Source organism: Carcharodon carcharias, chromosome 13 (assembly GCF_017639515.1).
Source record: "Carcharodon carcharias isolate sCarCar2 chromosome 13, sCarCar2.pri, whole genome shotgun sequence".
Classification (NCBI taxonomy): domain Eukaryota; kingdom Metazoa; phylum Chordata; class Chondrichthyes; order Lamniformes; family Lamnidae; genus Carcharodon; species Carcharodon carcharias.
The window spans coordinates 55,517,077-55,540,783 of NC_054479.1; the positions used below are offsets into that span (position 1 = coordinate 55,517,077).

The window sequence follows — 23,707 nt, forward strand, 5'->3', positions numbered from 1 at the left end:
ATTGTAAAATCAGTACAGCATTACAACTGAGTTCCAGGTTACTGATACTGCGATACAGAATCACCACATTAGTATGCTGAAACCAACTGAAGCATGGGGTGACAAATTCAGCTTTTTGACTGAATTGCATAGTTTTGGTGCATGAGTCAAAAACATTCTAAAGTTGTAAATAGAAGTTTAAACTTTAACATATAAGTTCTTCTGAAATGGACAGGGAATGCATTATTCAAAGAGCAGCAACGTTCTTTTGCTGTCCTGCCTAATATTTATGCCTTACCTAACATCACTCAAACAATGTGTAAGGTAATTTACCTTACTACACTTTGCGGGTCCCTGTTGTGAGCAAATTGGCTCCCTTCCTTTTCTGCATTGTAGCAATGACCACACATAAAAAGTAGTTCATTGATGCGAAGTGCTCCAGGCTGTGTTGATGTCATGAAAAGCAATATATGAATGAAATTTCTTTCTTTTTCAATTTACCATTGTAAGGAACGAATATGGTAACAGGAATAGGCCATTCAACCACTGGAGTCTGTCATGCCATTTGATAACATTATGGATGATCTGCATCCTAATTTCATTCACCCAACTTTGTTCCCTATCCATTAATACCGCTCTAAAACAAAAATCTATCAATCTCAGATTTAAAATTGTTATTTAAACTAGCATCTACTGCTTTTTGTGGGAGAGAGTTTCATACTTTTCCCACCAGCAGAAAAAGCTTCTCTCTACCCTATTAATTCTTTCCAAAATCCTAAAATCCTCAATTAAATCACCTCTTAAACATTCAATATCCTGGGAATACATGCCAGTTTGTGTAATCTGTCCTCATCAAGTAACCTTTGAGCCCTCATAACGTTCTGGTGAATCTGTGCTACACTTCATTTAAGGCCAATATACCCTTTCTAAGTTGTGATGTCCAGAACAGTGCACAGTACTCCAGATGTGGTCTAACTAGACTTTTGAATAGCTAAGACAAAACTTCCTCCATTTTATACTCTAGCCCTCTAGTTATAAAAGCTAACCTTTCATTAGCCTTATTGATTTTTTTATACCTGACTGCCCTTTACAAATCCATTTTGGGCTTCTCTAATCAGGTCAAGTTTCTCTAATTTGTTCAATCATTCTGCCCTTAATGATAGATTCCAATAACTCCACCAGAAAAGATGTCAGACTAACTGATTATTGCTTTCCTGGTTTCACTGTCTCATCATTCTGCAATTTGCAATTGTCCAAACAAAAGGGACAATTTCTCAATTAAAAGACCTTTGGAAAAGTTTAGCTAATATTTCTGCTAAAACACCAGTGGTTTTCTCCTCTATCTCCTTTAAAACCTTGTGGTGGAAACCATCAGGTTCAGGGTATTTGCAGTCTTTAGTGCTATTATATTTTCTTGTCTTCAATATTCTAGTCAGTTCCAAAACTTGATTCATTATTAATTTTCTTGGAATTTCAGATATTATCCTCTTTCTATTGTAAAGGGTAAGATGATGTAGTTAGTCAACAAGTCTGCCATTTCCTTATTTTCATGTGAAATATTAACTGCACCTGTTTTAAGTGCCCTACATTACCCTTTGCCCATTTTTCTAATATATTTGTAAATGTTTCTTTGTTAATTTTGATATCCCTCACAAATTTCACTTTTCACAGCTCTCACTTTGCTGTTCTTTATATCCCTCCCAATTCCCTGGATTTACACTATTCTTGGTACTTTATATGCTCTTCCTTTTAGTTTTATGTCATTTATCAGCTATGTTTTTTTTATCTGGTAAGTCGATGTCTTTATCCTTTGGGTGTGTATTGGTCCTTTATTAAGTTAACTTTTTTGTTGACCATCTCCCACTGTTCATCTGTTATACCCAGTAACAGTTTTGACATGTTTGCTGTCATTCACCTCTGCCTCATTGTATTAAAGTTAGCTTTGACAAAATCCAAAGCCTTGATAATAGCTAAATGTCTGCTTTTCAAACCTAATATTGAATCTGATCATAATACAATCATAGTTGCTTAATGATCTAACATCAAGAGGACAGTTATCTAAATGGTTATTTGTGTTAGTAAATCCAATATTGTCTGCTGCCTTGCGATTCTAGAACATACTGTCCCAGCAAACTATATTGAATGCTCTCAAAAATGACACAACCTTTCTGACTTGAGCTCTTCCGTTCTTTCCAATCTATTCTAAAATTAAAGTCTCCCATTTCAACAAGTTACCTACATTACAGCAGTGACCACACTTCAATAGTAGTTCATTGGCTGTAAAGTAGTTTTAGATGTTCTGAGATTGTGAAAGGCACTATATAAATTCAAAAACAGTGTCACATAACAGACTTGTGAAAAAAATTCTGGTCATGGAATAAAAGGGAAAGTAAGAGCTTGGATAATAAATTGGCTGAGTGACAGGAAACAGAGTAGTGATAAATGGTTATTTTTCAGATTGGAGGAAGGTTTGCAGTGGAGTTCCCCAGGGACCCGTGTTGGGACCCTTGCTCTTCCTGATATATTTAATGATCTAGACTGTGGTGTGCAAGGCATGATTTCAAAATTTGCAGATGATATGAAGATTGGAAATGTCAACTGTGATGGGGATAGCTTTGAACTTAAAAAGGATATAGGCATGTTGGTGGATTGGGCAGACAAGTGGCTGATGAAGTGCAATGCAGAGAAGTGTGAGGTGATTAATTTTGGCAGGAAAATATATGGTGAGACAGTGTAAAAGAAAGGGAGAGCCTCGAAATGAGGTGCAGGAACAGAACAACCTCGGTGTATCCGTACATAGGTCATTGAAGATGGCAGGGCATGTTGAGAGAGCATTTAATAAGCATATCGAATCTCAGGCTTTATTTATAGGGGCATTGAGTACAAGAGTAAGGAGGTCATGTTGAACTTGTATAAAACACCTGTTAGGCCTCATCTGGAGTACTGCATACAGTTCTGGGTGCTATACTTGAGGAAGCATGTGAAGGCATTGGAAGAGTACAGAGGAGATTTGCAAGAATGATTCCAGGCATAGAGAACTGTAGTTATGAGGATAGGTTGGAGCAGCAGGGTCTGTTTTCTTTGGTGAAAAGAAGGCTGAGAGGAGATTTGATAAAGTTATTCAAGATTCTGAGGGGTATGGACAGGGTAAATAGTGATAAACTGTTCCCACTCAAGAGAACATGAAGAACTAGAGAGCACAGATTCAAAATAATTGGCAAAAGGAGTAAATGTAATGTGAGGAAAACATTTTTCACCCAGGGGGTGGTTGGAGTCTGGAACAAACTCTCTGAAAGGGTGGTGGAGACAGGTTCAATCAAGCTATTCAAAAGGGAATTGGATTGCTACCTGAACAGAGAGCATGTGCAAGGTTACAGGGATAAAGCAGGGGAGAGGGACTAGGTGGAATGCTGTTTCAGAGATCCAGTGCAGAATCGATGGGCTGAGTGGCCTCCTTCTGCACTGTAAAGATACTGAGATACTGTGATACTGCGAAAATGTTTTTCTCAATGAAACAACATTGCTTTTGTTACTCTCTAACTTCTGGATTAACACATTGTACCATTTCATCACAGCTCTCTGGAGGTCTGTAGACAACCCCCATTACTATTCTGGATTCCCTTTTAATCCCTCAAATCTAACCACAGAGTCTCTGCTGATTGTTTTTGCTGACCTACATCCAATGTTATTAATGGGTGAAATTATGTTTAATTAGTAAGGCTACTACTATTCCTCCTCTTCTGGCTTTCCTATCCTTTCTAAGGAGTTTATAACTTGAAATGTTTTCCAATCATGACCAGTTACAGACATGTCTCAGTATGGCCTCCATGCCATACATTCTAAACTTTATATGAGCCTGTAATTTATTCAATTTATTTCTTGAACTCTGTGTATTAATATATAAAACCCTTATTTCTGCTAAAGACTCTAACCTTCATTCTGTCCTCTGCTGTCTTTCTCACACCATTTAGCTTGACATGTTTCTTATTTGTCATTCCTGTGTAACAACTTTAGTTATTTTATTATTCCCTTCAACAGGGGGTATCTATGTCATTGCTTGTGACCCGATCTTTTCAAAACTTTTTTTAAAATCTTTAAACTATCATTTTTGTTCTTGTTTCTGACTGAGTCCTACCCACTGCCATTCCCCACCCCAGCCCCATTTATTAGCTCAAAATTCTTTTGAGCAGTTTATTCATCCTTCCTGCTAATACGCTGGACCCAGCTGGTTCAGGTACAGCCCATCCCAATAGGACTCCCTGTTATCCCACTTCTGCTGCCAGTATGCCATGAAATATAACTTTTCCTCTTTCCAAGTGTTCTTCACCCTGATCTGCTTTGGCCTTATTGAGATCCAATTATTGAGATTACCAAGTTTGAGCTTCTGCCAGTTAATTTAGTTTGTAACTCTTGATGCTCCCTCAGCAGGACCTCCTTCCTCATGACATTGGTTTTAATGTGAATCACAACAACTGCCTCTGCCTTTCTAAGTCCCTTTCCTGCCATTTCAGGATATTCTTTATTTTCATACAAAGTAGGCAACACACCCTTTCGAATTCTCAATCATGTCTGATTATTGGATGTCCATGCCGAATGCATTTCTATTCTTCTTTTCTCGCCTTTGGTCAGCCCTCTGCTGTATCATGCCTGGGTCATTGTTCTCTTTTATCCTCATGCATTGTACTTGTTGAATAGGACCAAGGTCGCTGGATCCTTCTTAGTTTCCCCTACCCTGCTGACTGACAGTCACACGCCTCCTTCCTGAACCTGTGCTTTCCTCTGAAGTATGACTGTATGCTGGAGAAAACCATTTCTTCCCGTCCCTTATATATCGAAGTGGCTCTAGCTTGTCCTCCAACTCAAAGGGCAAGATTTTTAGGCTCCGATGGGAGCAAGTACAGAGGCAAGTGGGCATGAAGCTTCTTGCCACCGGCCTGCGTGCTAGTTTGCATTCACTTGGCTGGTAGCCAATTGAGTTAGTTAAAGGCGTATTAAAGTTGATTGTCAGAGACCAATTGGATGGGCCTTCTGAGGTGTTGGGGACTTGGCCAGCTGTCTGAAGGAAGCTACCCAATGGCAACTTGGGGGATCAACTCTCTTGTCAGGTTAGGGGGCCCTCCCTACTCCCCTGTCCTCAGATGTGGTCACAGGCAGTGGAAGCCTGCTGAAGACATTTATAAATCTAAAATTGTAAAATGTTGGAGGCACCCTTTCTCTCTTAACTGAACTGCAAGCTCCTGCTTCTTCAGTAATGTAGGGGCTCCGATTGGCCCTTCTGCTCTGAGAGCCTGCCCACTGTCCTAAATTGGGCAGTGAGCCCGCTCTCTGGCCACTACTTGGTAAATTCAGGGAAAATCACTGCTGTGTGGCTGTTCCCCATACAGTGCAGGGTCATGATCTCATTTGACCCTGTTATTGGGACTCAACCCAAAAGGCAAAATCCTGTAAAAAAAAACTCTGGCTTGGAGTATCTCAAGGCAGAGGCATTTCCTACAGCTGATTGACTGTAAATGTCCACTGACCTGTATATTTTAAAGTTGATAACAACAGACTTCCTGTACAACTACCCATTTTTACAAAATGTCTGTTATCATTCTGCTTAGCAGGCAACTCCAGTCAGCAGATTCACCCAACACTCAACAAGTTCTATGATACATTTCAATTTCATTTATTTTCACCACACCAAACACAAAATTGAAGTCATCCCCTGGCCCTATCTTATGCTACATTCTGCCTAGTTTTGCCTTTATTTGTGCCTTGAGACATTTGCACTTCTGAGCCTTCATGCCTGGGGATGTCTAGGGGGATAGATGTTGATGTTTAGCTTTGAGATGGTGGTCAGTCCAGCAGTGAGCGTTGCATATGGCTTTCATTACACAGGCATCTTGCCTGTCCCTCTGCTTGGTGATGACACAGTCAATTAGATGCTATTGCATAAAATGGGTGCATCCAAGAGATCTTGTTGTGAATAGGGAGGTGGAAAATTGTGTTGGTGATGATAAGCTCATGCTCAACCAACATCTTCAAGCAAGAACAAGAGAAGCCCAGTGCTGTTACAATTGCCAACACCATTTTTTCCAATGACCCCTTCCCACACCTGGGGCAGAATTTTGCCCTTGGTGTGCGGGATTCATGGAGGCAGGTGGGGGTGGTCAGGAAGCCGACCACTGCCCGTGATCGACAGCGTAATGTGATTTCACACTGCTGGGCCAATTAAGGCCCAACCAACATGATACGTGTGTGGCATTTCTTAGTGCTGCCTGTGCAGGAAGGTGAGAGATTGCTAAATAATCTCCCTCAGGGAGATGAAGATATTGAAAAAATTAATAAATCACAGAAAAATATAATGAAATATGTCCCCTCATTTGACCCTGTCACATGAGCAGGGACATGTTTTTACTTAAAAAATAAAGTTTTTATTTCGTTTGCATTTGCTTTTGGAAACTTCATCCCACCGGTGAGTGAGGTTTCCAAAAAAATGCAAAGGCCGCTTGGCCTTTTCGCCTGCCCACCAACCATTAGGTTGAATGGGCAGTGAAAAGTTAATGACAGTTGATAACTTAATGGCCGTAATAGGCCTTTTAATTGTTGGTGGGCGCACTACTGACTCTGACATGTGCCCGCCAACCGAATTATCGTGTGACTGCGAGATGATGTCTGCACTCTCGGCCGACATCATCGCGCATCATTTCACGCTTGGTTGGATTGGACAGGTGCCCACCCGCTGAGCTAAAAGTTCTGGCCCTGGTGTTCTGCAACAACCCTTGTGTTGAAGTCTCGAAGAGTGAAGGGCTTGTCTTTGTTTGGCATCATAGCAATCATTGTCTTTGTCAAAGATCACTGGGAAGGGGTGGAGTAATATGTAATGTATTCTAACAGAGGAGAATTGTTCTCATTATTCTTTACAGTGCATTCATGCTGCAACAGTAAGAGTTTTGCTTTGTAGTTAATGGCATACATGTTGCCTGAATCTAGAGTCCAGACCTGAGCTGAAAGCAATTATCTCGCTTTCCATTTGGTTTGGGCGTTAACACCAAATTCACACTACAAATGTTGAGTTTTTGTGTAAAAGAAAGAACTTGCATTTAATGAGACACCTTCCATAAATTCAATGTGTCCTAGAGCCCTTTATATCTAATGAAGTATTTTTGAAGTGTAATCTCAATGAAAATGCAACTTGAATGGTGCCATAGCTTTGGCAAGGAGACCCTTGGAACCTCCAGGGAATGATGCAAGTGGACATTTTTAACAATTTATACCATTTCCCTGGGACTTCTGCTGAAGATTCAAAGGGAGATCTTGGAGAAGCCCTGCATAATTTCAGGACCCTTGTATCTAGTGAAATACCAAGTTTGGTTCATCTTGATAAACATCTCAATGGACTGGGGTCAAATGCTATGTGCAGAGCAAAGAACCATTCACCTGACACCAACCTGGCAATTTTGTTGTGAGACAACTTATGTGAAACCTAGAGTGAACAGTAAATAAAATATCTTCATTCTCACGCTAAACTTGGCTGCAGTAACAATCCAGTCAGAGCTCAATGGCATGATCAGGCCAGAGGCAGATTCTGAGTTTTGTCCAATTCTGTCCCGAATGTCCCCAGGCTTTTCCCAGTCTCCTGCTTTAACTTTGGTCAGAGATTGGGCAGAAATTAGGGGAGAAACATAAATGGCCACTTTTGTCATTTCTCCGGGGATTTGACAGAGAAACCCCACTGCCCCCTCATGAAAAACTCAGGCATGTGTCACTGGGTACAAAATGAATAATTGATCAATACTTCTCAACTTTGAATAACACCCACTGCTTAAAGTCAGACCAATTTGAAAACATTTATTAGTAAAGAGTATTTTCCACGTAAGCATTCCGATGCAAATATGTCGCTGAATGATTTTCAATTGTACTGACAAGATATTAAATACAAACCCAAACAAACAAGCAGGATATGTAAATGATATGGTGGCACTAGACAGAGTAGGCCAGACACATGGTCACCCTTGAGCTGTGTCTAGAGTATAACAGAAAACACGGAACACATTCTGTACAGTGCATTTCCCCCCAAGTCATGGCCTGTGTCTTGTCCAGCCTTCTTCATTCCTATTGGATTTGGCTGACAAGGTGAGTACTTGTTCTTCACTCAGTGTCAGTCCGTCACTCACTGGTCCTGCATTTGCTGTTGCATTCGTTGCAACATTTCTTGCATTCGCCGCAGCTATAGAAAGGAAGCCCATATTACTGTCAGCTAATGCTATACATCAGCAACAAGCAGTAACTATACTTTGTACTATTGACCATTACGTGCCAACATCTACATATCAATATTTATCTAGTCGTACAGTAAGACTATGTTTATCTAAAGAGGTTAGGAACACCCATTTGCAGATAATGAATAATCCACTTAACGTTCTGCATACTAACTAAATGTTACACAACATGAAAAGATATTCATTTACTCTGAAAATTGACACTTGCTATGATGAAACCTTTCTACGTCAGTAACAAGCAGCTTGGTTATTTGGTCAATTCCAAAATTTGGGCTTGGATTTTCAACTTGCTGCCCAGGCGTAAAATTGACATTGTGGATCAGCCACATGATATAGGAACTGTGGAGTTTTAATTTCTAATGATTTTAATGGAAATCAAAATTGGGGAGCAACTATTTTGGACAGCCAATTTGCAATTCCATACAGGCATCAAGTTGAAAGTATAGTCCTTTGGTATTCAGATTTGCCATTACTACAAAGCCTACCACTACATCGGGAAACTTAGGGTGGCCAATAAATTCAGCATTGTTGGCATTAGCCATGTCCTGAAAATGAATAAAACTTTACTAATGATCACAGATGAAAGATAGTGCCTGTCAATTAAGAATCTGTTAATCGTATTGCCCATCACTGGGTAATAAAACGTTCCAACTCACATGATTTGAAAATTGTCACTACATTACACCTTTTAGAAACAATTCAATGCAAAAAGATCAGACAAAAGGAAGGTCAGCAATTAGATAAAGAGCTGAAGTTACAAGAGTGAAATAAACATTTACTGATGGGTCCATTCACATAGATGGTCAGCACCACCAGGCTTTTCAAGGTCACGGACTATTCAACCACATAACAGTCTGCACTCCCCAGATACTCACCTCTTCATCCTTCATTTTGATCAGTTTCTCTGTCTCTGCATCTGGAGTTGGCACGGGTAGTAAGGGGAGTGGACTTTCTGCTCGGTTGTCCTGGGTCAATTTACTGGAAAGTTAAAGAAAGAAAAAAAATCAGTGGCTTTATTCTGTTCACTTTGAGATGAATCAGGGCCCAATTTCAGAACATTATATTAAGATGAATAAAGAAATTTAGGTGTCTAAATTTCTGAGCTCCAGTCATAAGCATGAAAACAAATGAAATCCCCAAAGAAACATTACAAACAGCCTAAAATGTCTGTTGCAGTCGTCCGCCAAGGTTCCACCAGTCTCTCACAAGAGTTACAATGGGCATGCAGAAGAAACCCCCACATAATTTCAGGGCATTAGTCAATTTCTATTTATAATGGAAAAGAATAAGCTTTAAGTCAGTAATTTCTGTAAGAGGTCTCCAATCGTGTGGCCTAACTTTGGCAAAAGATTGATGAAAACCATGGGAGAAAATGGTGGAAGCGGCTGCTACAACAGATGATGGTTTGAACTTCCATTGAAAGTCTGTCCCTTCAGTGCCCAACACTGTTATTACTGTTATTACTGTTAGAGGGGTGTATGCTTTAACCAGCTTTTGCTCAAATTCAGTCCAGCTGGCAAAGTGATCTGAATAGTTCTGCAATTGACTTTACATTGATGGAATCTCAACAATGTGACATAGATTTGATCTAATTTAATAGATGAAAGCAGGTGCAGATGAATGCAAAATGATTTTACGCTGTATAGATCAATGTAGAGGTATAACTACATAAAAAGTGAATGGAATAGAATGATGACATTCAGCATCTGAGTCGCTGCCTGGGTCTCAATTGTGCAATGAGGCAGTTGAAAATGTTGACAAAATACAAAGATACAGTCAGAACAGTGGAAAGTCAATTTATTGAGGTCATGCTCAGGTTGTACAATAGACTAGTCAATAATAATAATAATATAGATAAAAACAAAAAACTGCGGATGCTGGAAATCCAAAACAAAAACAGAATTACCTGGAAAAACTCAGCAGATCTGGCAGCATTGGCAGAGAAGAAAAGAGTTGACGTTTCGAGTCCTCATGACCCTTCAACAGAACTGTTCTGTTGAAGGGTCATGAGAACTCAAAACGTCAACTCTTTTTTTCTCTGCCGATGCTGCCAGACCTGCTGAGTTTTTCCAGGTAATTCTGTTTTTGTAATAGACTAATCAAATCGCACCTGAAGCATTGTGAACAATTTGGGCTGCCGCACTGCCAGAGGGATATGCAACTATTGGCATTAAGGTTGTTCAGCTAGAACAGTAGTTGCCAGTGTAAACTGCATGAAACATAAAGAAATATTTAATTACCAAACCTTCTGCAGCTGCATAGAAGATGGTAAAGGAAGCTCCATGAGGTGAATAAACTGTTAAACATCTTAGGTTTGGTAATCACTGAATATGACTCAATAATTAGGCAGAGTAATGGGACCTGAGATCATAAGTGTAACTTGGTAAAGAATGAATCAAATGGCATAAGTTCAGAAGTTCTTAAACTGGGCATTGGGGGGGTGCAATACAATCAGAATAACAGGTAGTTAAGATACGGGTCTGGAATTTCCATGGGGGTTCTCTGGTCTGCCATTGCTTTTGCAGGAAATGTGTGGAACTCCTGGAGAAACAATTTCAATGACCATGTTTGGTAATTTCTCCAGGAGTTCCATTGAATCCTGTTTATGCTAAGATAGGTGATCAGGAGAATCCCCTTGAAATTTCAGAGTCACAGTCTTACTTTGGATGTTAGGCTGGGAGAGTTGGAATACTGGAGTGACAGATTTTAATGGGCTGCAGGACCTCCTTGATTATTTTAAATATATGGTATAATTACAAAAGAAACCAAATGCACGGTTATAATTTGCTCCCCTCAAAGATATAGGCTTTGCAAGTTCACAGTAATTTAATGAGCAATAAACTTGTAATGTTGGACATGGCTTGCATCATTGCATTGCTGATCCATTTCTGAACAAAGGCCATAGCATCTGTGCCACCCTGTTACTATGGCAACAGAGATGAGAAGTGAGAGCTTTTTGCCAACTGCTGCTCATCAGCCACCGTCAGCAGCAACACACAGCTGTCCAGCAACAAACCTCTCTCAGATTTCCCTTCACTTATAACGGTCTTTGTTTGACATCTCCACACAGAAATGCTTTTGAGGTCTGCAACACAGCAGGATGGTGTCAGCAGTTAGCTAGGATTTGGGGTGCCTGCATTCCTCCATCAAACCTGTTGAATATGCTTTTCAACCACAGTACCTGCAATAGTGCCCATTCAAATTGATAAAGCTTAGTTGTCAGACCTGGTTCCCCACAAGAGGATGAGTGCAAGAGAGATGAAAAACAGACCTGGTCATCTCCTGAATGCACCTGGCTCTGAAATTCTCGTAGTGAATGTCCCAGGTCACATCCTTCAGGTCCTGCATGTGTGTCCGGATCAGCATGTTCCGCAGTTTTACAAAGTCACAGTGTGCCTGATTCTCCACTGTGAAAATAAAACAAAAAGGAAATCATGTTTGTTTGCCTGCACTTTTCCTTTGGAGAACATTATGAAGTAGTAGAAGAATTAGCAGACCACAATATGGATGTATCCTTCATAATACAAACTATATGCTAGCTGATAAGGTACTTAACCCTATAACTGCCCACAGCTCATTTGGCTCAAATATCCCACTGGATTTCCAATGCAGGATTCAGAACTAGAGGTAGCTTTCACTCGACTATGCTGGTTTCCTTGGTACAGTTCATCTGAAATCAGCACAGCCAATGCAAAAGACCATGAAATTTAAAGCACAAATTTCATTCTTCGCAAAGCAAATTTCCACCACCTTTTGTGCTAGTTTGAAAAAAACATTACACTAGACTAAACCTGCCTTGCTCACTGAACTGGCTATGCTCTCAGGGTGAATTCATCACCACTGGGATTTTCCATTAATCCCACTTGTTCACAGGTTTCTGTGGAGGCTCCAAAATTTAAGCTGCCTCTTTTGGATACAAGGACTTGAATAGGCATGATTTAATAGCTTTTGAATGATTTTCCTCCAAATTTTCTAAGAAACTGTGATAATGCCACAATATAACCAGCAAATGGTTCTGTACGTTTTTAAAGGTAATTTTCAGTGATTTAAAATCAAGTTACTCCCAGCAAATTGATACTGACTAAAAATGCTTCTCTTTTGAGACAACCACAGTTTCAGCTGCATTAATTAAACCACACCAAGTTACCATTCTTAATTGCATCAAGGGATAATTTTTAGGGCAATTTTTTCAACAAAATTGCCCATTTGTATAATTTCTAGGCGGATTTAGTGATAGCAAATGTGTTGGGTAAAAACTCAAGAGGAAAAGGAATTTTTTGAAAAGGTTGCAATTTGCAACAGAAACACTTATTGCACCCAAAATAGAAACTTTACCTTTTGAATTTTAACCTAACCAGTGTGACGCCAAATCAATTTGGGCACAATTTCTTGATTGTGCCCAAAGTGAAAACCCTATTCAATAATGTTTGCCATTGCTACTAAGTAGTAGTACAGTTGCTGTTCAATAGGACTCATAATATATCCTTGGGAGCCTTTTGGCCAGTAACCCTGTGACATGCAGCATTTAGTGGAAAATGGAAGGGATGGATGTCTGTCGGTTTCTTAGAGAATGCCAGAATGATGTTGCTGGATTTTTGCTTTCACCCCTGTCTTATTTTGCAGTTAGGGAGCAGCCATGGAGTGTTATTAGGATTGTATAATTGAAAGGGATATAGAAACATTTGGTTGTTTTTTAATGTTTTTCATCTTCTCCTGATGGCTCAGCTGAGGTAGGGTTGCACAGGCACCAGCAGCCCTACAGTAACCCACTGAAGTGACTAAACCTAATGTGCAAGTCTATATATATGGAGTGTCAATGGACTATTTGGTTATGGCATTATCACCATTGAGCTTGAGCTTATCCTCAAGCAACATCCACACATAAGTATCTACAGCAAGAATCACTGGATAGCAATAAGGAATAGCAAAATTGTAACCCCTCCCAAGCACATTTACATTAAGGGCAATTATGCCATCCCAAAAGTTGTCCCAGCCGAGATCAGCTAACTGAGCAGAAACCATATACTCAACTTGGCATCTTCTCATTTGTATATCTTAGCTCAACATCAGAAAATGACCATATCTGTTAGGATATCAGATTAGCTGGAAAGTTGCCTTTTATCTATCTTTACATTCAGTGCCATGCCACATTGACGTCCACATTTTTGTTCATTTCTAGCATATTCAGTTTTGTATATTTATTTAATTCCGTTCAAGGACAGAATCAAGTTCTTGCTAAAGAACTACCCTTCTCACAGGTCTAACAAAAGTTGCTTCACACATCATGTCCCTTTCTGAACAAGGTCATTTGGAGGCAGGTAAAACTTCCCCTCACAAAGCCGGCTCACCTTCTACAATCCCCCATGGATACAGTCGTCCACGGACCCTCTGACCCCGTGCCTCCACCACTGTGTTGCTGCCGATGACAGCAAAAGGAATGCTGTCCTAAAAAGAAAGAGAAAAAAGGCTTGCATTTATATAGCACCATTCAAAATCACTGGATGTCCCAAAGTGCTTTACAGCCAATGTAGTACTTTTGAAGTGTAGTCACTGTTGTAATATAGGCCAGGATTTTCCCCTCAGCGATTTGGGGGTGGGGCCCACGTGCTGAGGGGAAAACGATGCGGGATGACGTGGGGAGGAATCCCCAACGTCATCCTGGTCCCTTTAAATTTTTAGGAAGGCGGGGGGACAGCGAAATACCTGTTAAGGCCATTGACAGGCTCATTAAGATAATTAAAGAGCTGCCCGTCCAACCTTAAGGCTGGCGGGCAGGCCAGGAGCCCCAGCAGGCTCCAGGTTATTCATGAAATTTCATCCACTGGCGGGATGAAGTTTCATGTCCATTTTTTAAAAATATAATAAATTTTAAGTGTTTATTATTAACATATCCCATCTCGTGTGACAGTGTCACATGAGAGGGACATGTTAATAATTTCAATATTTTTCTATTTTTAGACTTTACTTACCTTTCACGAATCTCGCTGAGATAGAACTTTGCCTCAGGGAGCAGTGCACTTTTTCGCATGCATGCGCGAAAGAACACGCTTTGACAGATAAGGATTCCCTCCCCCCCCCACCCCCCGCACAGTAAACGCACAGCGCTTTCTGTCGGGCAGACCGCTGGGCAGGCCTTAATTGGCCCGTCCACTCAAAATGGCGGCAGGCCCCGGTCCAGTGGCAGGGTTGGCTGTCCACTTGCCGCCTAGCCAGTGGGGCCCGCCCGCCATCTGAGGGCAAAATTCTGCCCATAGGAAACAACCAATTTATATACAGCAAGCTGCCACAAACAGCAATGTGTTAATGGCCGTATAGTTACATAGATTAAGCAATATATATTGTAAGGACACTGGGGTGAACTTTCCTACTCTTCTTCAAAATGGTGCTGTGGATCTTCTACGTTCACCTGAGAGGGCAGATGGGGCCTTATGTAAAGTCTCATTCAAAAGATGTGACTTGTGCGAGTGCAGCACTCCCTCAGTACCGCACTGGAGTGCCAACTTTGATTTTTGTGTTAAGTCCTGAAGTGGGACTCAAATCCACACATGTCTGACACAGAGGTAGTAGTGTTATCAACTAGACATCATTGACAGCTGAGTCTTGTCATCATTCATGCCTTTGATGGATATTAAGCGGGGTTACTAGAACCGAAAGGTTAAAGTATTTTATAGGGGAGAATTTTCCCCTCATCGGGCAGGCGCGGCGGGCGGCTCAGGAGAGGCCGCGCAACAGCCCACGCCCACAATGGAGCCTTGTCACATGAGAGGAACATGTTAAAAATTAGATTTAAATTTTTATTTTATTTTTAATCAACATCGGAAACGTCATCCCACCAGCGGATGCGGTTTCCTCAAAAATCCAAAGGCCGCTTGGCCTTTTCACCTGCCTGCCAACCGTAAGGTTGGATAGGCAGGAAAAAATTCACTTTAATTAATTTATTAATGGGCTTAATAAGCCTCTTAATTGTCAGCGGGTGCGCTGCCGACTCATGCATGCGCCTGCCAACCGAAAAAGCACCCGAGTGCGCAATGACGTCAGTACGCTCGCCCGACATCATCACATGCCATCTCATGCTCATATGTGTCAGGCACGTGCCCGCATGCCGAGCTGAAAACTCCAGCCCATAATGTCTGACTAAAAAATTTCTCAAAAAGTGTCTTAATCCACTGATTGATTCACTCCAAATGCAGCAAATTATATTTCAGAATAAAGCCACTCTAACGGGGATTAATTAATAAAGTTAACAGGAACAGAGAGAAAATAACAGAAGATGATCTTGGGTTGAATGCCCCCTGCCCCCCCATGCTACTGGGTGCTACAGTGGGAGGCTTCAGTTGTAGATCATTACCTGTTCCAGTAAGAATTAAGATGTGAGCACAGAGTTTCTGTGCAGATGAGTTAAAATTGACCAAATGGCCTTCCTCATCTGTAGCTATCGAGTAATGTTGTGATCTTTATTGATTTAGGATACTTCAATACAATTGGGATGCGGTTCTATTCCATTAAGTTTTATTCTGGGCCCTGGTCAACATACTAAAATGTCTGAAATGACGTCCTATTCGACTCTGTTTGAGGTTTGGACAGGATCCCATTGTCTCTAACCAGGATCAGAATCAGATCATGTTCAATCAAGACAGTGGTCAGAGTAGATACTGATGTTGAAAGTAGCTCAGCTATAGTTACATTTATCTCAACTTTGTCCTTCCCCAGGGTCTGTTTCCTTTGCAACCTACTCCTGATGCATTCCAATAGCTTTGATCTCCTCTCTCTACCCCTTCCTTCCAGTACTATCCTCTTGCATCCCACATCCCTTGAATTCCATCTCACCTTTAGTTCCTTGTCCTGTTGTTTGAACTCATCGTCCTCATCTGAATCGCACTCTGGAAATTGATATATTTTAATTCCGTACTGTTCAATTTCATCTCTAATCTACATTGGCACAGGAATGAACATGGCATAGTTAATTTATTAAGAAACTGACGACAGTACTCCAATATTCATGATGACAATATCAGCAAATGCATTTGACATAGTGAAGCCTGTCAATGAGCTTCAGTGGAGGAAACAGACACCACGTAAGAGTTAGGACAAAGGTAGAGTGTCAAACAATGGTGTGATCGGAGAGATTTGAGGAGATTTTAAGACAAGATAGAGGAAGGAAAAGAAGTGGAGGAAGAGAATTCTAGGGTACTGAATGCCCTGTCACCAATTCTGGGATAGGGGGAGGGGCCAACATAACATATGCAGTGAGAGAGACCAAGTACACAAAGGTTGAAAGTGTTGCAGAAATGGTGGAGTGGTTAGATGGGTAGGGGGAGTCCATGAAGGTATTCCTACTGGAGAATGAAGATTTCAACATAGTTGTGGGACTTGTGTGTATAGAGGTTGGTAAGTCCTCGGGTAACAGGCTGGCACAATATAGAATGCCAGCAGGAATTTTGAATGGGTTAGAATTTGTCCAGGGTGGAGCTGGGGAAGCTGGGAAGAAGAACAATGGAGAGTGTTGAGCTTGGAGATGACATTAAGTATGAGTTAGGGACAAGTACCAACAGATACACACAAGAGGCAAAAACAGTCAACCTTGGTGATGGATTGGACATGAGGGTTGAAGATCTGTTCAGAATCAAAGTCTGTGCACCACTGGGTTCAGCCTGAGCAAACATCCAAAAGGAAACATGAATTTGAAAGCAAGAGAAAAAGCTTTTTATCTTTGCCAAAAAGGACCGTGGTTATGTCACTGGACTAATGTTGAGAGATCTGGACTAAAAATTCAGGGAATGTGAGTTGAAGTTCCACTGTGAATTTACTTTAAAAATAACTCGAGAAACAAAAAGCTGGAATCAGTATAAGTGATACTGGTCAGATTGTAAAACCCCCCTGGCTCACTAATGTCCTTTAGAGAGGTCAGGTCCATATGAGATTCCAGAAGCAAACGAACATGGTAACTACTCTCTAAAGTAACCGAACAAGGTACTCAGTTGTATCAAATCTCAGGGCAACTAGAGATAGGTAATCAATGCTGGCCTTGTCAGCAATGCCCATATCTTGAGAATTAATTAAAATAAAAGATGGCTCAGATCTTATTGATATTAAGATGAAAAAGTTCTACATTCTCCACAGCTAGGATGCCAGACAGGCAGTCATATTGTATAGCAGCAGTCGTGGAGTTGAGCACAGTGGTGATTGAGGTAACATTAGGTGTCAAGGGCCTACATTTAGAAATTGGCCTCATGCTAAATAATCAAGAGGCTGTGTACAAGTGAGAAAAAAAAGGCAAAAAATGGAAGAACGGGAACTTGCCATGAGTGACCATGCAAGCTGAGCCACTGAGTGTATACAGAGCACATACAGGAAGGACTAGGACAAATCACAGACAAATATACTATTCTCCATCAACACTAATACAGGCTGCACTGTAGATTTGCACCTACTCAATGAGTGAGTGCTGCTCAATCTGATCAGTCAAATTTTGAACTTGTCATTAAGAATACAGACATGGGTCTTTAATAATATTATTTAGGTTCACAGTTAAATGTGTCTCATAGGTTCCTGGCACATTTCCCTGGCTATTAAAATGGGGCCAATAATATTAACAGTGTATCCATCTGGACACTCTTGTTTTTAGCTCAGAGTTTTTATTTTATGAATGATGTTTCTCACCCTCTCTTTAAGTTTCTTCACCTCGATGGGTGTGAGCGAGTCAGCTTTCGCAATTACTGGCACAATGTTCACTTTCTGGTGTAACGCCTTCATGAATTCAGTGTCCAGCGGCCGCAACCTTAACCCAAACAGAAGGAATAAATTACTCCTCAGACAGACAAATCATCCTTCGTGACAAAGAGAAACGCCTTCAACAGATTACCCACACACAGAGAAACAGATCCTCCCAGAGATAAATCACCCTCCCCCACACACAGACAAACAGATCATCTCAGAGATAAACCACCCCTTACACACACACACACACACACACACACACACACACACACACACACACACACACACACACACACACACACAGAGATCCACCCAGACATAAATCACCCTCTCTCCACACACAGAGAGAAACAAATCACCCCAGACATAAATCACCTCTCCCCAAATAGGTAAACAAACTACACCCCAGAGATAGTTAAGTCACACCCTGGTGTGGATGAGAATTGGTCAGCAGTGGATTTAATGTGGAGCTGGGGGGAGCACTATTGTTCCTCCTGGCTGCACAATTAGCTAAATAAAATATACAAATTTAGCTTTCTGGTGGCAGTCTCGAATGGATCCTTTTATTTTTCTACCAAATTCCTGCATGATTAAGGAAATCTCAAACAGGCATCCGATGACCTCCAACTGCCCCATGCATAGGACCAAATGCCTGATTAGTGCATGTTCATGATGTTTATAGAAGAACCTTTATTAATATGATTGTCAGGCACTTGAAACAAGTGCGTGCATGCCACCTGCCACATTGGGCCCTTAGGCCTTCAATTTACACCTGTAAAATGAGCACAGTGCCAACCAATTTCTGATTCTTAGAAACCCTCGCCCTAGGCAGAACAAAGTAATCACAGAACCAGACTCCCCAACCCCACCCATGCAGCCTAAAATGTGTCCAAACAGATGGAGCAGCACAGTCACAAAACTCAACACTGGCTTACAACAGAGGCTGAAAAATTTTAAAAGGGCCCCAAGACATACAGAAATTTATGGACTGCAGAAGTTCAAGAAGCTGGCTTACCACCACCTTCTCAAGGGCATTTAGGGATGTGCAATAAAAATGTTGGCCTAGCCAGCAACCTCTACATCCCACGAAAGAATAAAAAATAAATCCGTTTGTCTAACTCGCCAACAGATACACAACCTTCTCCCAAAGCCCTTCAATATTTAAAGAACAAACTGAGCATAGAGCTCAGCAATGTCCTGCAAACAACCAGATCAACCAATGATTCAATTTCTTCACCTCACCCCACCCCCACTAGGGCTATCTGTACCTTAACAAAAACAGAATTACCTGGAAAAACTCAGCAGGTCTGGCAGCATCGGCGGAGAAGAAAAGAGTTGACGTTTCGAGTCCTCATGACCTTTTCCAGGTAATTCTGTTTTTGTTTTGGATTTCCAGCATCCGCAGTTTTTTTGTTTCTATCTGTACCTTGCTCGTCCTGCTTTGTACCCTTAATTAGCACATTCCTTTAGATAATATCACTACCTTCAACACTTCTTTGTCCTTTTGTCTGTGACATCTTTTGGTTATCTCCAACTATCACTGGCCCTCTATCCAGCTCTTCTTGTCCCACCTCCTCCACACCACCCCCCCCCCACCCCCTTAAACCAGCTTATATTTCACCCCTTTTCTATTTTTCCTTAGTTCTGTTGAAGAGTCATGCAGACTCGAAACATTAACTGCGCTCGTCTCCACAGATGCAGCCAGACCTGCTGAGTTTTTAACAGGTATTTTTGTTTTCGTTTTGGATTTCCAGCATCTGCAGTTTTTTGCTTTTATCAATGATGGCTCCTCACTGGAGGAGCATCAACCGCTAAATTAACATTAGGTCCAGGCATCTCCCTCCCCTATAGGCACATGTTCCCAATCAGATCCATATTTGTCCTCCTGCCACACTGATACCTCGTCTCACCCCACAACAGCCTTATTGTGCTCCCAACTCTGCCTCACTTATTCAGTAACAAAGAGCCAATAAAAAAACAATGCAATTACCCTTCAGCACAACTCTTCCTCTTACCCGTGTCCGTAAGGAGAGATAAAATACAGGCAACAGTGCACTCGGTTATCCTGAATGTTCTTCCTGTTCAGGCCACTCTCATCTCGGAAATATTGTTCAAACTGTTGGTCAATGTAATCGGCTATGGGCTTCCAGCTGCAACAGAAGAGGGAGAGGCTGGAATCAAAGAGTTCTCATGCTGTGGGTCTTAATTGCTATGTGGGCCCACAATAGTCAGCAAAGTAGCATCATAGCTATAATGTTCACTGCCCCTGATCAATCTGAGATTGCTAAGAACATATGAAAGCATAGGAACAAGATGAGGACATTCAACCCACAGAGCCCATTCTTTTCAATCTTGCCCTGCCATCTATCTGTTTCAGCAATCTTTGATATGTTCTCACATGCAGCGTTACAGCCAATGTAGCCGAATTTAGGAATTCAATAGAGTACAGAGTGGGTCTAGACCATTTGTTCCATCAAGACTGGTCTGTCCAGAGCATATGAATGATTATTCTATCTGAACTCCCCTCAGCCATTGCTAATCAATCCCTCAGGAGGGCTGTTATGCTGAGGTTTCTGCCTCACTCATTGCTCTACATTCCCTATCTCTCTCTAGCTCTTCAGTCTACAGAACCGATCCAGATGCACTATGCTCTGTTTGGAGTACAGCAACCAGACAGTGGGCAGGGTTTTCTGTTTGCAGTAGAGACCCCGATGATGGCGTCAAATGCAGGTCCGGACCCCGCATCATCTCAGGAGCTGCAACCTGACAGTGATTTTTGCAGAATAGGCCAATTAGTAGCCAGAGTGTGTGCTTGCCATCCAGTTAAGGACAACTAGCAGGCTCTTGAAGCTGGAGGGATAATAGGAGGCCCTCCAGCACTGAAGGCACTGGAGACTGCCATTGCAGGTAAGGGGGAGAGAGGGCACCTCCTTTATAAAGTGCCCCCTCAGCGCTTTTAAAATATCTGAAATTAAAAATGGCCACAACTGCCAGACCACCATTGTGGAGGGAGAATCCTTCCTTCCATTGAGTGCTCTGCGCCTGAGGCTGTGATCTGGTTGGTATGGCTGTTGGGGAGTTGGAGTGGCTGTGGCATTCAAAGTGATCCTGGAGTGTTGGCCCTGCTAATCCACCATCTGGAGGCTGCCTCCAGGCGCCTGTGGGCCTCTGATCAATGAGATGTCCTTAACTTCCCTTTTAATGGACTTGACACACTACTCACCACCTACGAGCAAGTAGCCACTCCATGCCCGATCTGGCTGCCAGGAAAATGGCTGAGAGTTGGGACTGTGGTGGGGAACTGGCACAGCAGATGGCATCAGGAAATTCCACACCTGTCTGCGTCCGTTCCCACTCCCATATTGGCACCAAAATCCTGCCCTATATATCCAGAATGTGTCTCAAACCAGTAGGCAAGCATGACACTGAATGGTGACTGTCAACAGAAAGAAATAAAACGTAGGTTTGTCGTTAAAATTTAGACACATACCTGATAGCCTTAGAGAGGGAGCTGAGGCCTACTGTAACTGGGAGGCACCACAGCGACTGGCGTGTGTGGTTAACACAGGAAGTAATACTGTCAGTTAAATTATTAAGTTCTTTTTAATTTTTTATGCTTTGAGTTTTATAAGTTGTGCCCATCTAAAAAGAGAACACTTTTGTTAGATCTTCCGTTTGATGACACTGGGGCATTTACAGTTTTTACTTTTCTTTAACGAGGGCCTGTTTTAATTGCACAATATTAGCATGACTCCTTTCGGAATGTGTGTTAGCATCACATTATATGCAGCAAAACATTTTCTTTTAAATGGTGGACCAAGTGGAGCTATAAATACCCTGGAGCTGTCAGAGAAAAAATTGTTAATTCATGCTTTAGAACTTCTTGTTGTAAAGTGATACAGCTCAGCTCTCCCTGCACACATGACTGAATGGGCTGCTCCTGCTCCTTTTGATGTAAGTGAATGATGGATAATATTTATAGCACAGAGATTGAGGTGCATAACTTTTCCGAGCACAAGTTTCATAAATAGAACAAGCTATGCACTGAGTTTCACTATTTGTATTCTGTGTGGACATTTCAAATACAGAATGCTGATATATATCAGTAGCACTTCTTGTATAAATCCTGATATAAATATTGAAGCCTGGATTATGCACTGCCAATGTATATCTCTATATATTATCAGTCAGGCTCACAGCATGGCTCAGTAATGCATGTTAGAAGCCACATATATTCACACAAAGGGCCTTGTCCTTTGTAGGCAGAAGGAACATTTCCATGCATTGCACCTTTTTCAATTAAACAAAAGCTTGGGCATCAGCCATTCCCTGGTTTGTTCCCCATGGCATTGCCTTGACTAATCAGCCAACCTGCTTGGTTTGACTTTGAACAAATGCTTGGCAATTAACTGTTCCTTGCTGCATTCTCAATGTCGATGCCTCTACCAATCAGAGTCCACTTGCCAACCAATCAGCACTCTTCACTCATGCAATATAAATTGTTGTTCCCTTTACTGTTGGTAATCTTGCAATCTGTCCTGATAAGTGCAAGATGAAAAGCTTAGACAGCTTGTCTCTTTTTCCAGCAATACACAAATATATTTCTATAGCACCCATACTCCAGCAACATTGTATCTATTCTAAATGATTCATTCTAATAATTAATAAATCCGATGAGGAAGTCAGGAGAAACTTTTTTAGAGAATGGTTAGAATGTGAATTTTGCTATCATATGGGATAATTGAGGCAAATGGCATAGATGCATGTAAGGGGAAGCAAGACAAGTACAAGATAAACAAACAAAAGGAAATGGTAATAGGATTGAATGAAGTAAGTGGGAAGAGGCTCATTTGGAGTATAAACACCAGAACAGACCTGTTGGGTCGAGTGGCCCGGTTATGTGTTATATAAATAATTTCTAACATAGTGGGAGTAGGCCATCCAGCCCCTCAAGCCATTCACTTAGATCACGGCTGGTCTCTATCTTAAATCCATCTAAGTGCCTTGGTTCTATAACCCTGAACATCCTTGCCTAATAAAAATTGATCAGTTTCAGTTTTAAAAATTTCAGTTGGCACCAAATCATCAGCTTTCTAGGGGTGGGAGTTCTAGGTTTTCACTGCCTTTTGTATGAAGAACTGCTTCCTCACATCAGCCCTGAACAGTCAGCTCTAATCTTGAGGCTATGTCCCCTTGTCCTGGACTCACCCACCAGGTGAAATAGATTTTCTATATCCACTTTAATCAAATTTCCTCAATTAGATCATCTCTTAATCTTCTAAATTCGAGGACATACAAACCTAGTCCATCCATTCTGTCCTCATAATTTAAACTGTCATTCTGATGAATCTGCTATTGACCCTCTCCAAGGCTAATATATCCTTCCTGAAGCTGTAGTGTCCCAACTGAACACAGTACTGTAAATTGAATCTAATTACAATTCTGGACAGCTGTAAAATAGCTTCAACCCTAGATTTTCCATCCTTCTTACCATAAAGGCCAACATTCTATTAGCCTTTTAAATTATTTTTGTACCTGCCACTAGTTTTTATTGATTTCTGTGATCAGACCCTTAAATCTCTCTAATCATCCACAGTTCCTAGTTTCTCGCCATTTAGAAAATATTCTGATCTATCTTTATAAAGCTCAAAATGGATGATGCCACACTTTCCTACGTTGCTACAGTTTTGCCCACTCATATAATCTATCAATTGTTATGAAACAGCAAGCTGGGCAGTGAAGGATGC

The 23,707-nt window shown here is 41.3% G+C and overlaps 1 protein-coding gene across 3 annotated transcripts in view; it reads right to left on the reverse strand.

The window, feature by feature from the left end:
- Nucleotides 1–7,797: 7,797 nt before the first annotated feature.
- The window catches only part of sept5a (septin 5a), a 112,535-nt gene continuing 96,625 nt past the window's right edge, over nt 7,798–23,707 (reverse strand). For all 3 annotated transcript variants that reach the window (XM_041203317.1, XM_041203316.1, XM_041203318.1), the window contains 7 exons: nt 19,976–20,110; nt 17,904–18,021; nt 16,071–16,172; nt 13,592–13,688; nt 11,515–11,650; nt 9,119–9,221; nt 7,798–8,191 (listed from right to left, as the gene is read on the reverse strand). In XM_041203317.1, the coding sequence (XP_041059251.1) occupies nt 8,135–8,191; nt 9,119–9,221; nt 11,515–11,650; nt 13,592–13,688; nt 16,071–16,172; nt 17,904–18,021; nt 19,976–20,110 (748 nt within the window). In that variant the 3' untranslated portion in view covers nt 7,798–8,134. The remainder of the gene's footprint in view (nt 8,192–9,118; nt 9,222–11,514; nt 11,651–13,591; nt 13,689–16,070; nt 16,173–17,903; nt 18,022–19,975; nt 20,111–23,707) is intronic.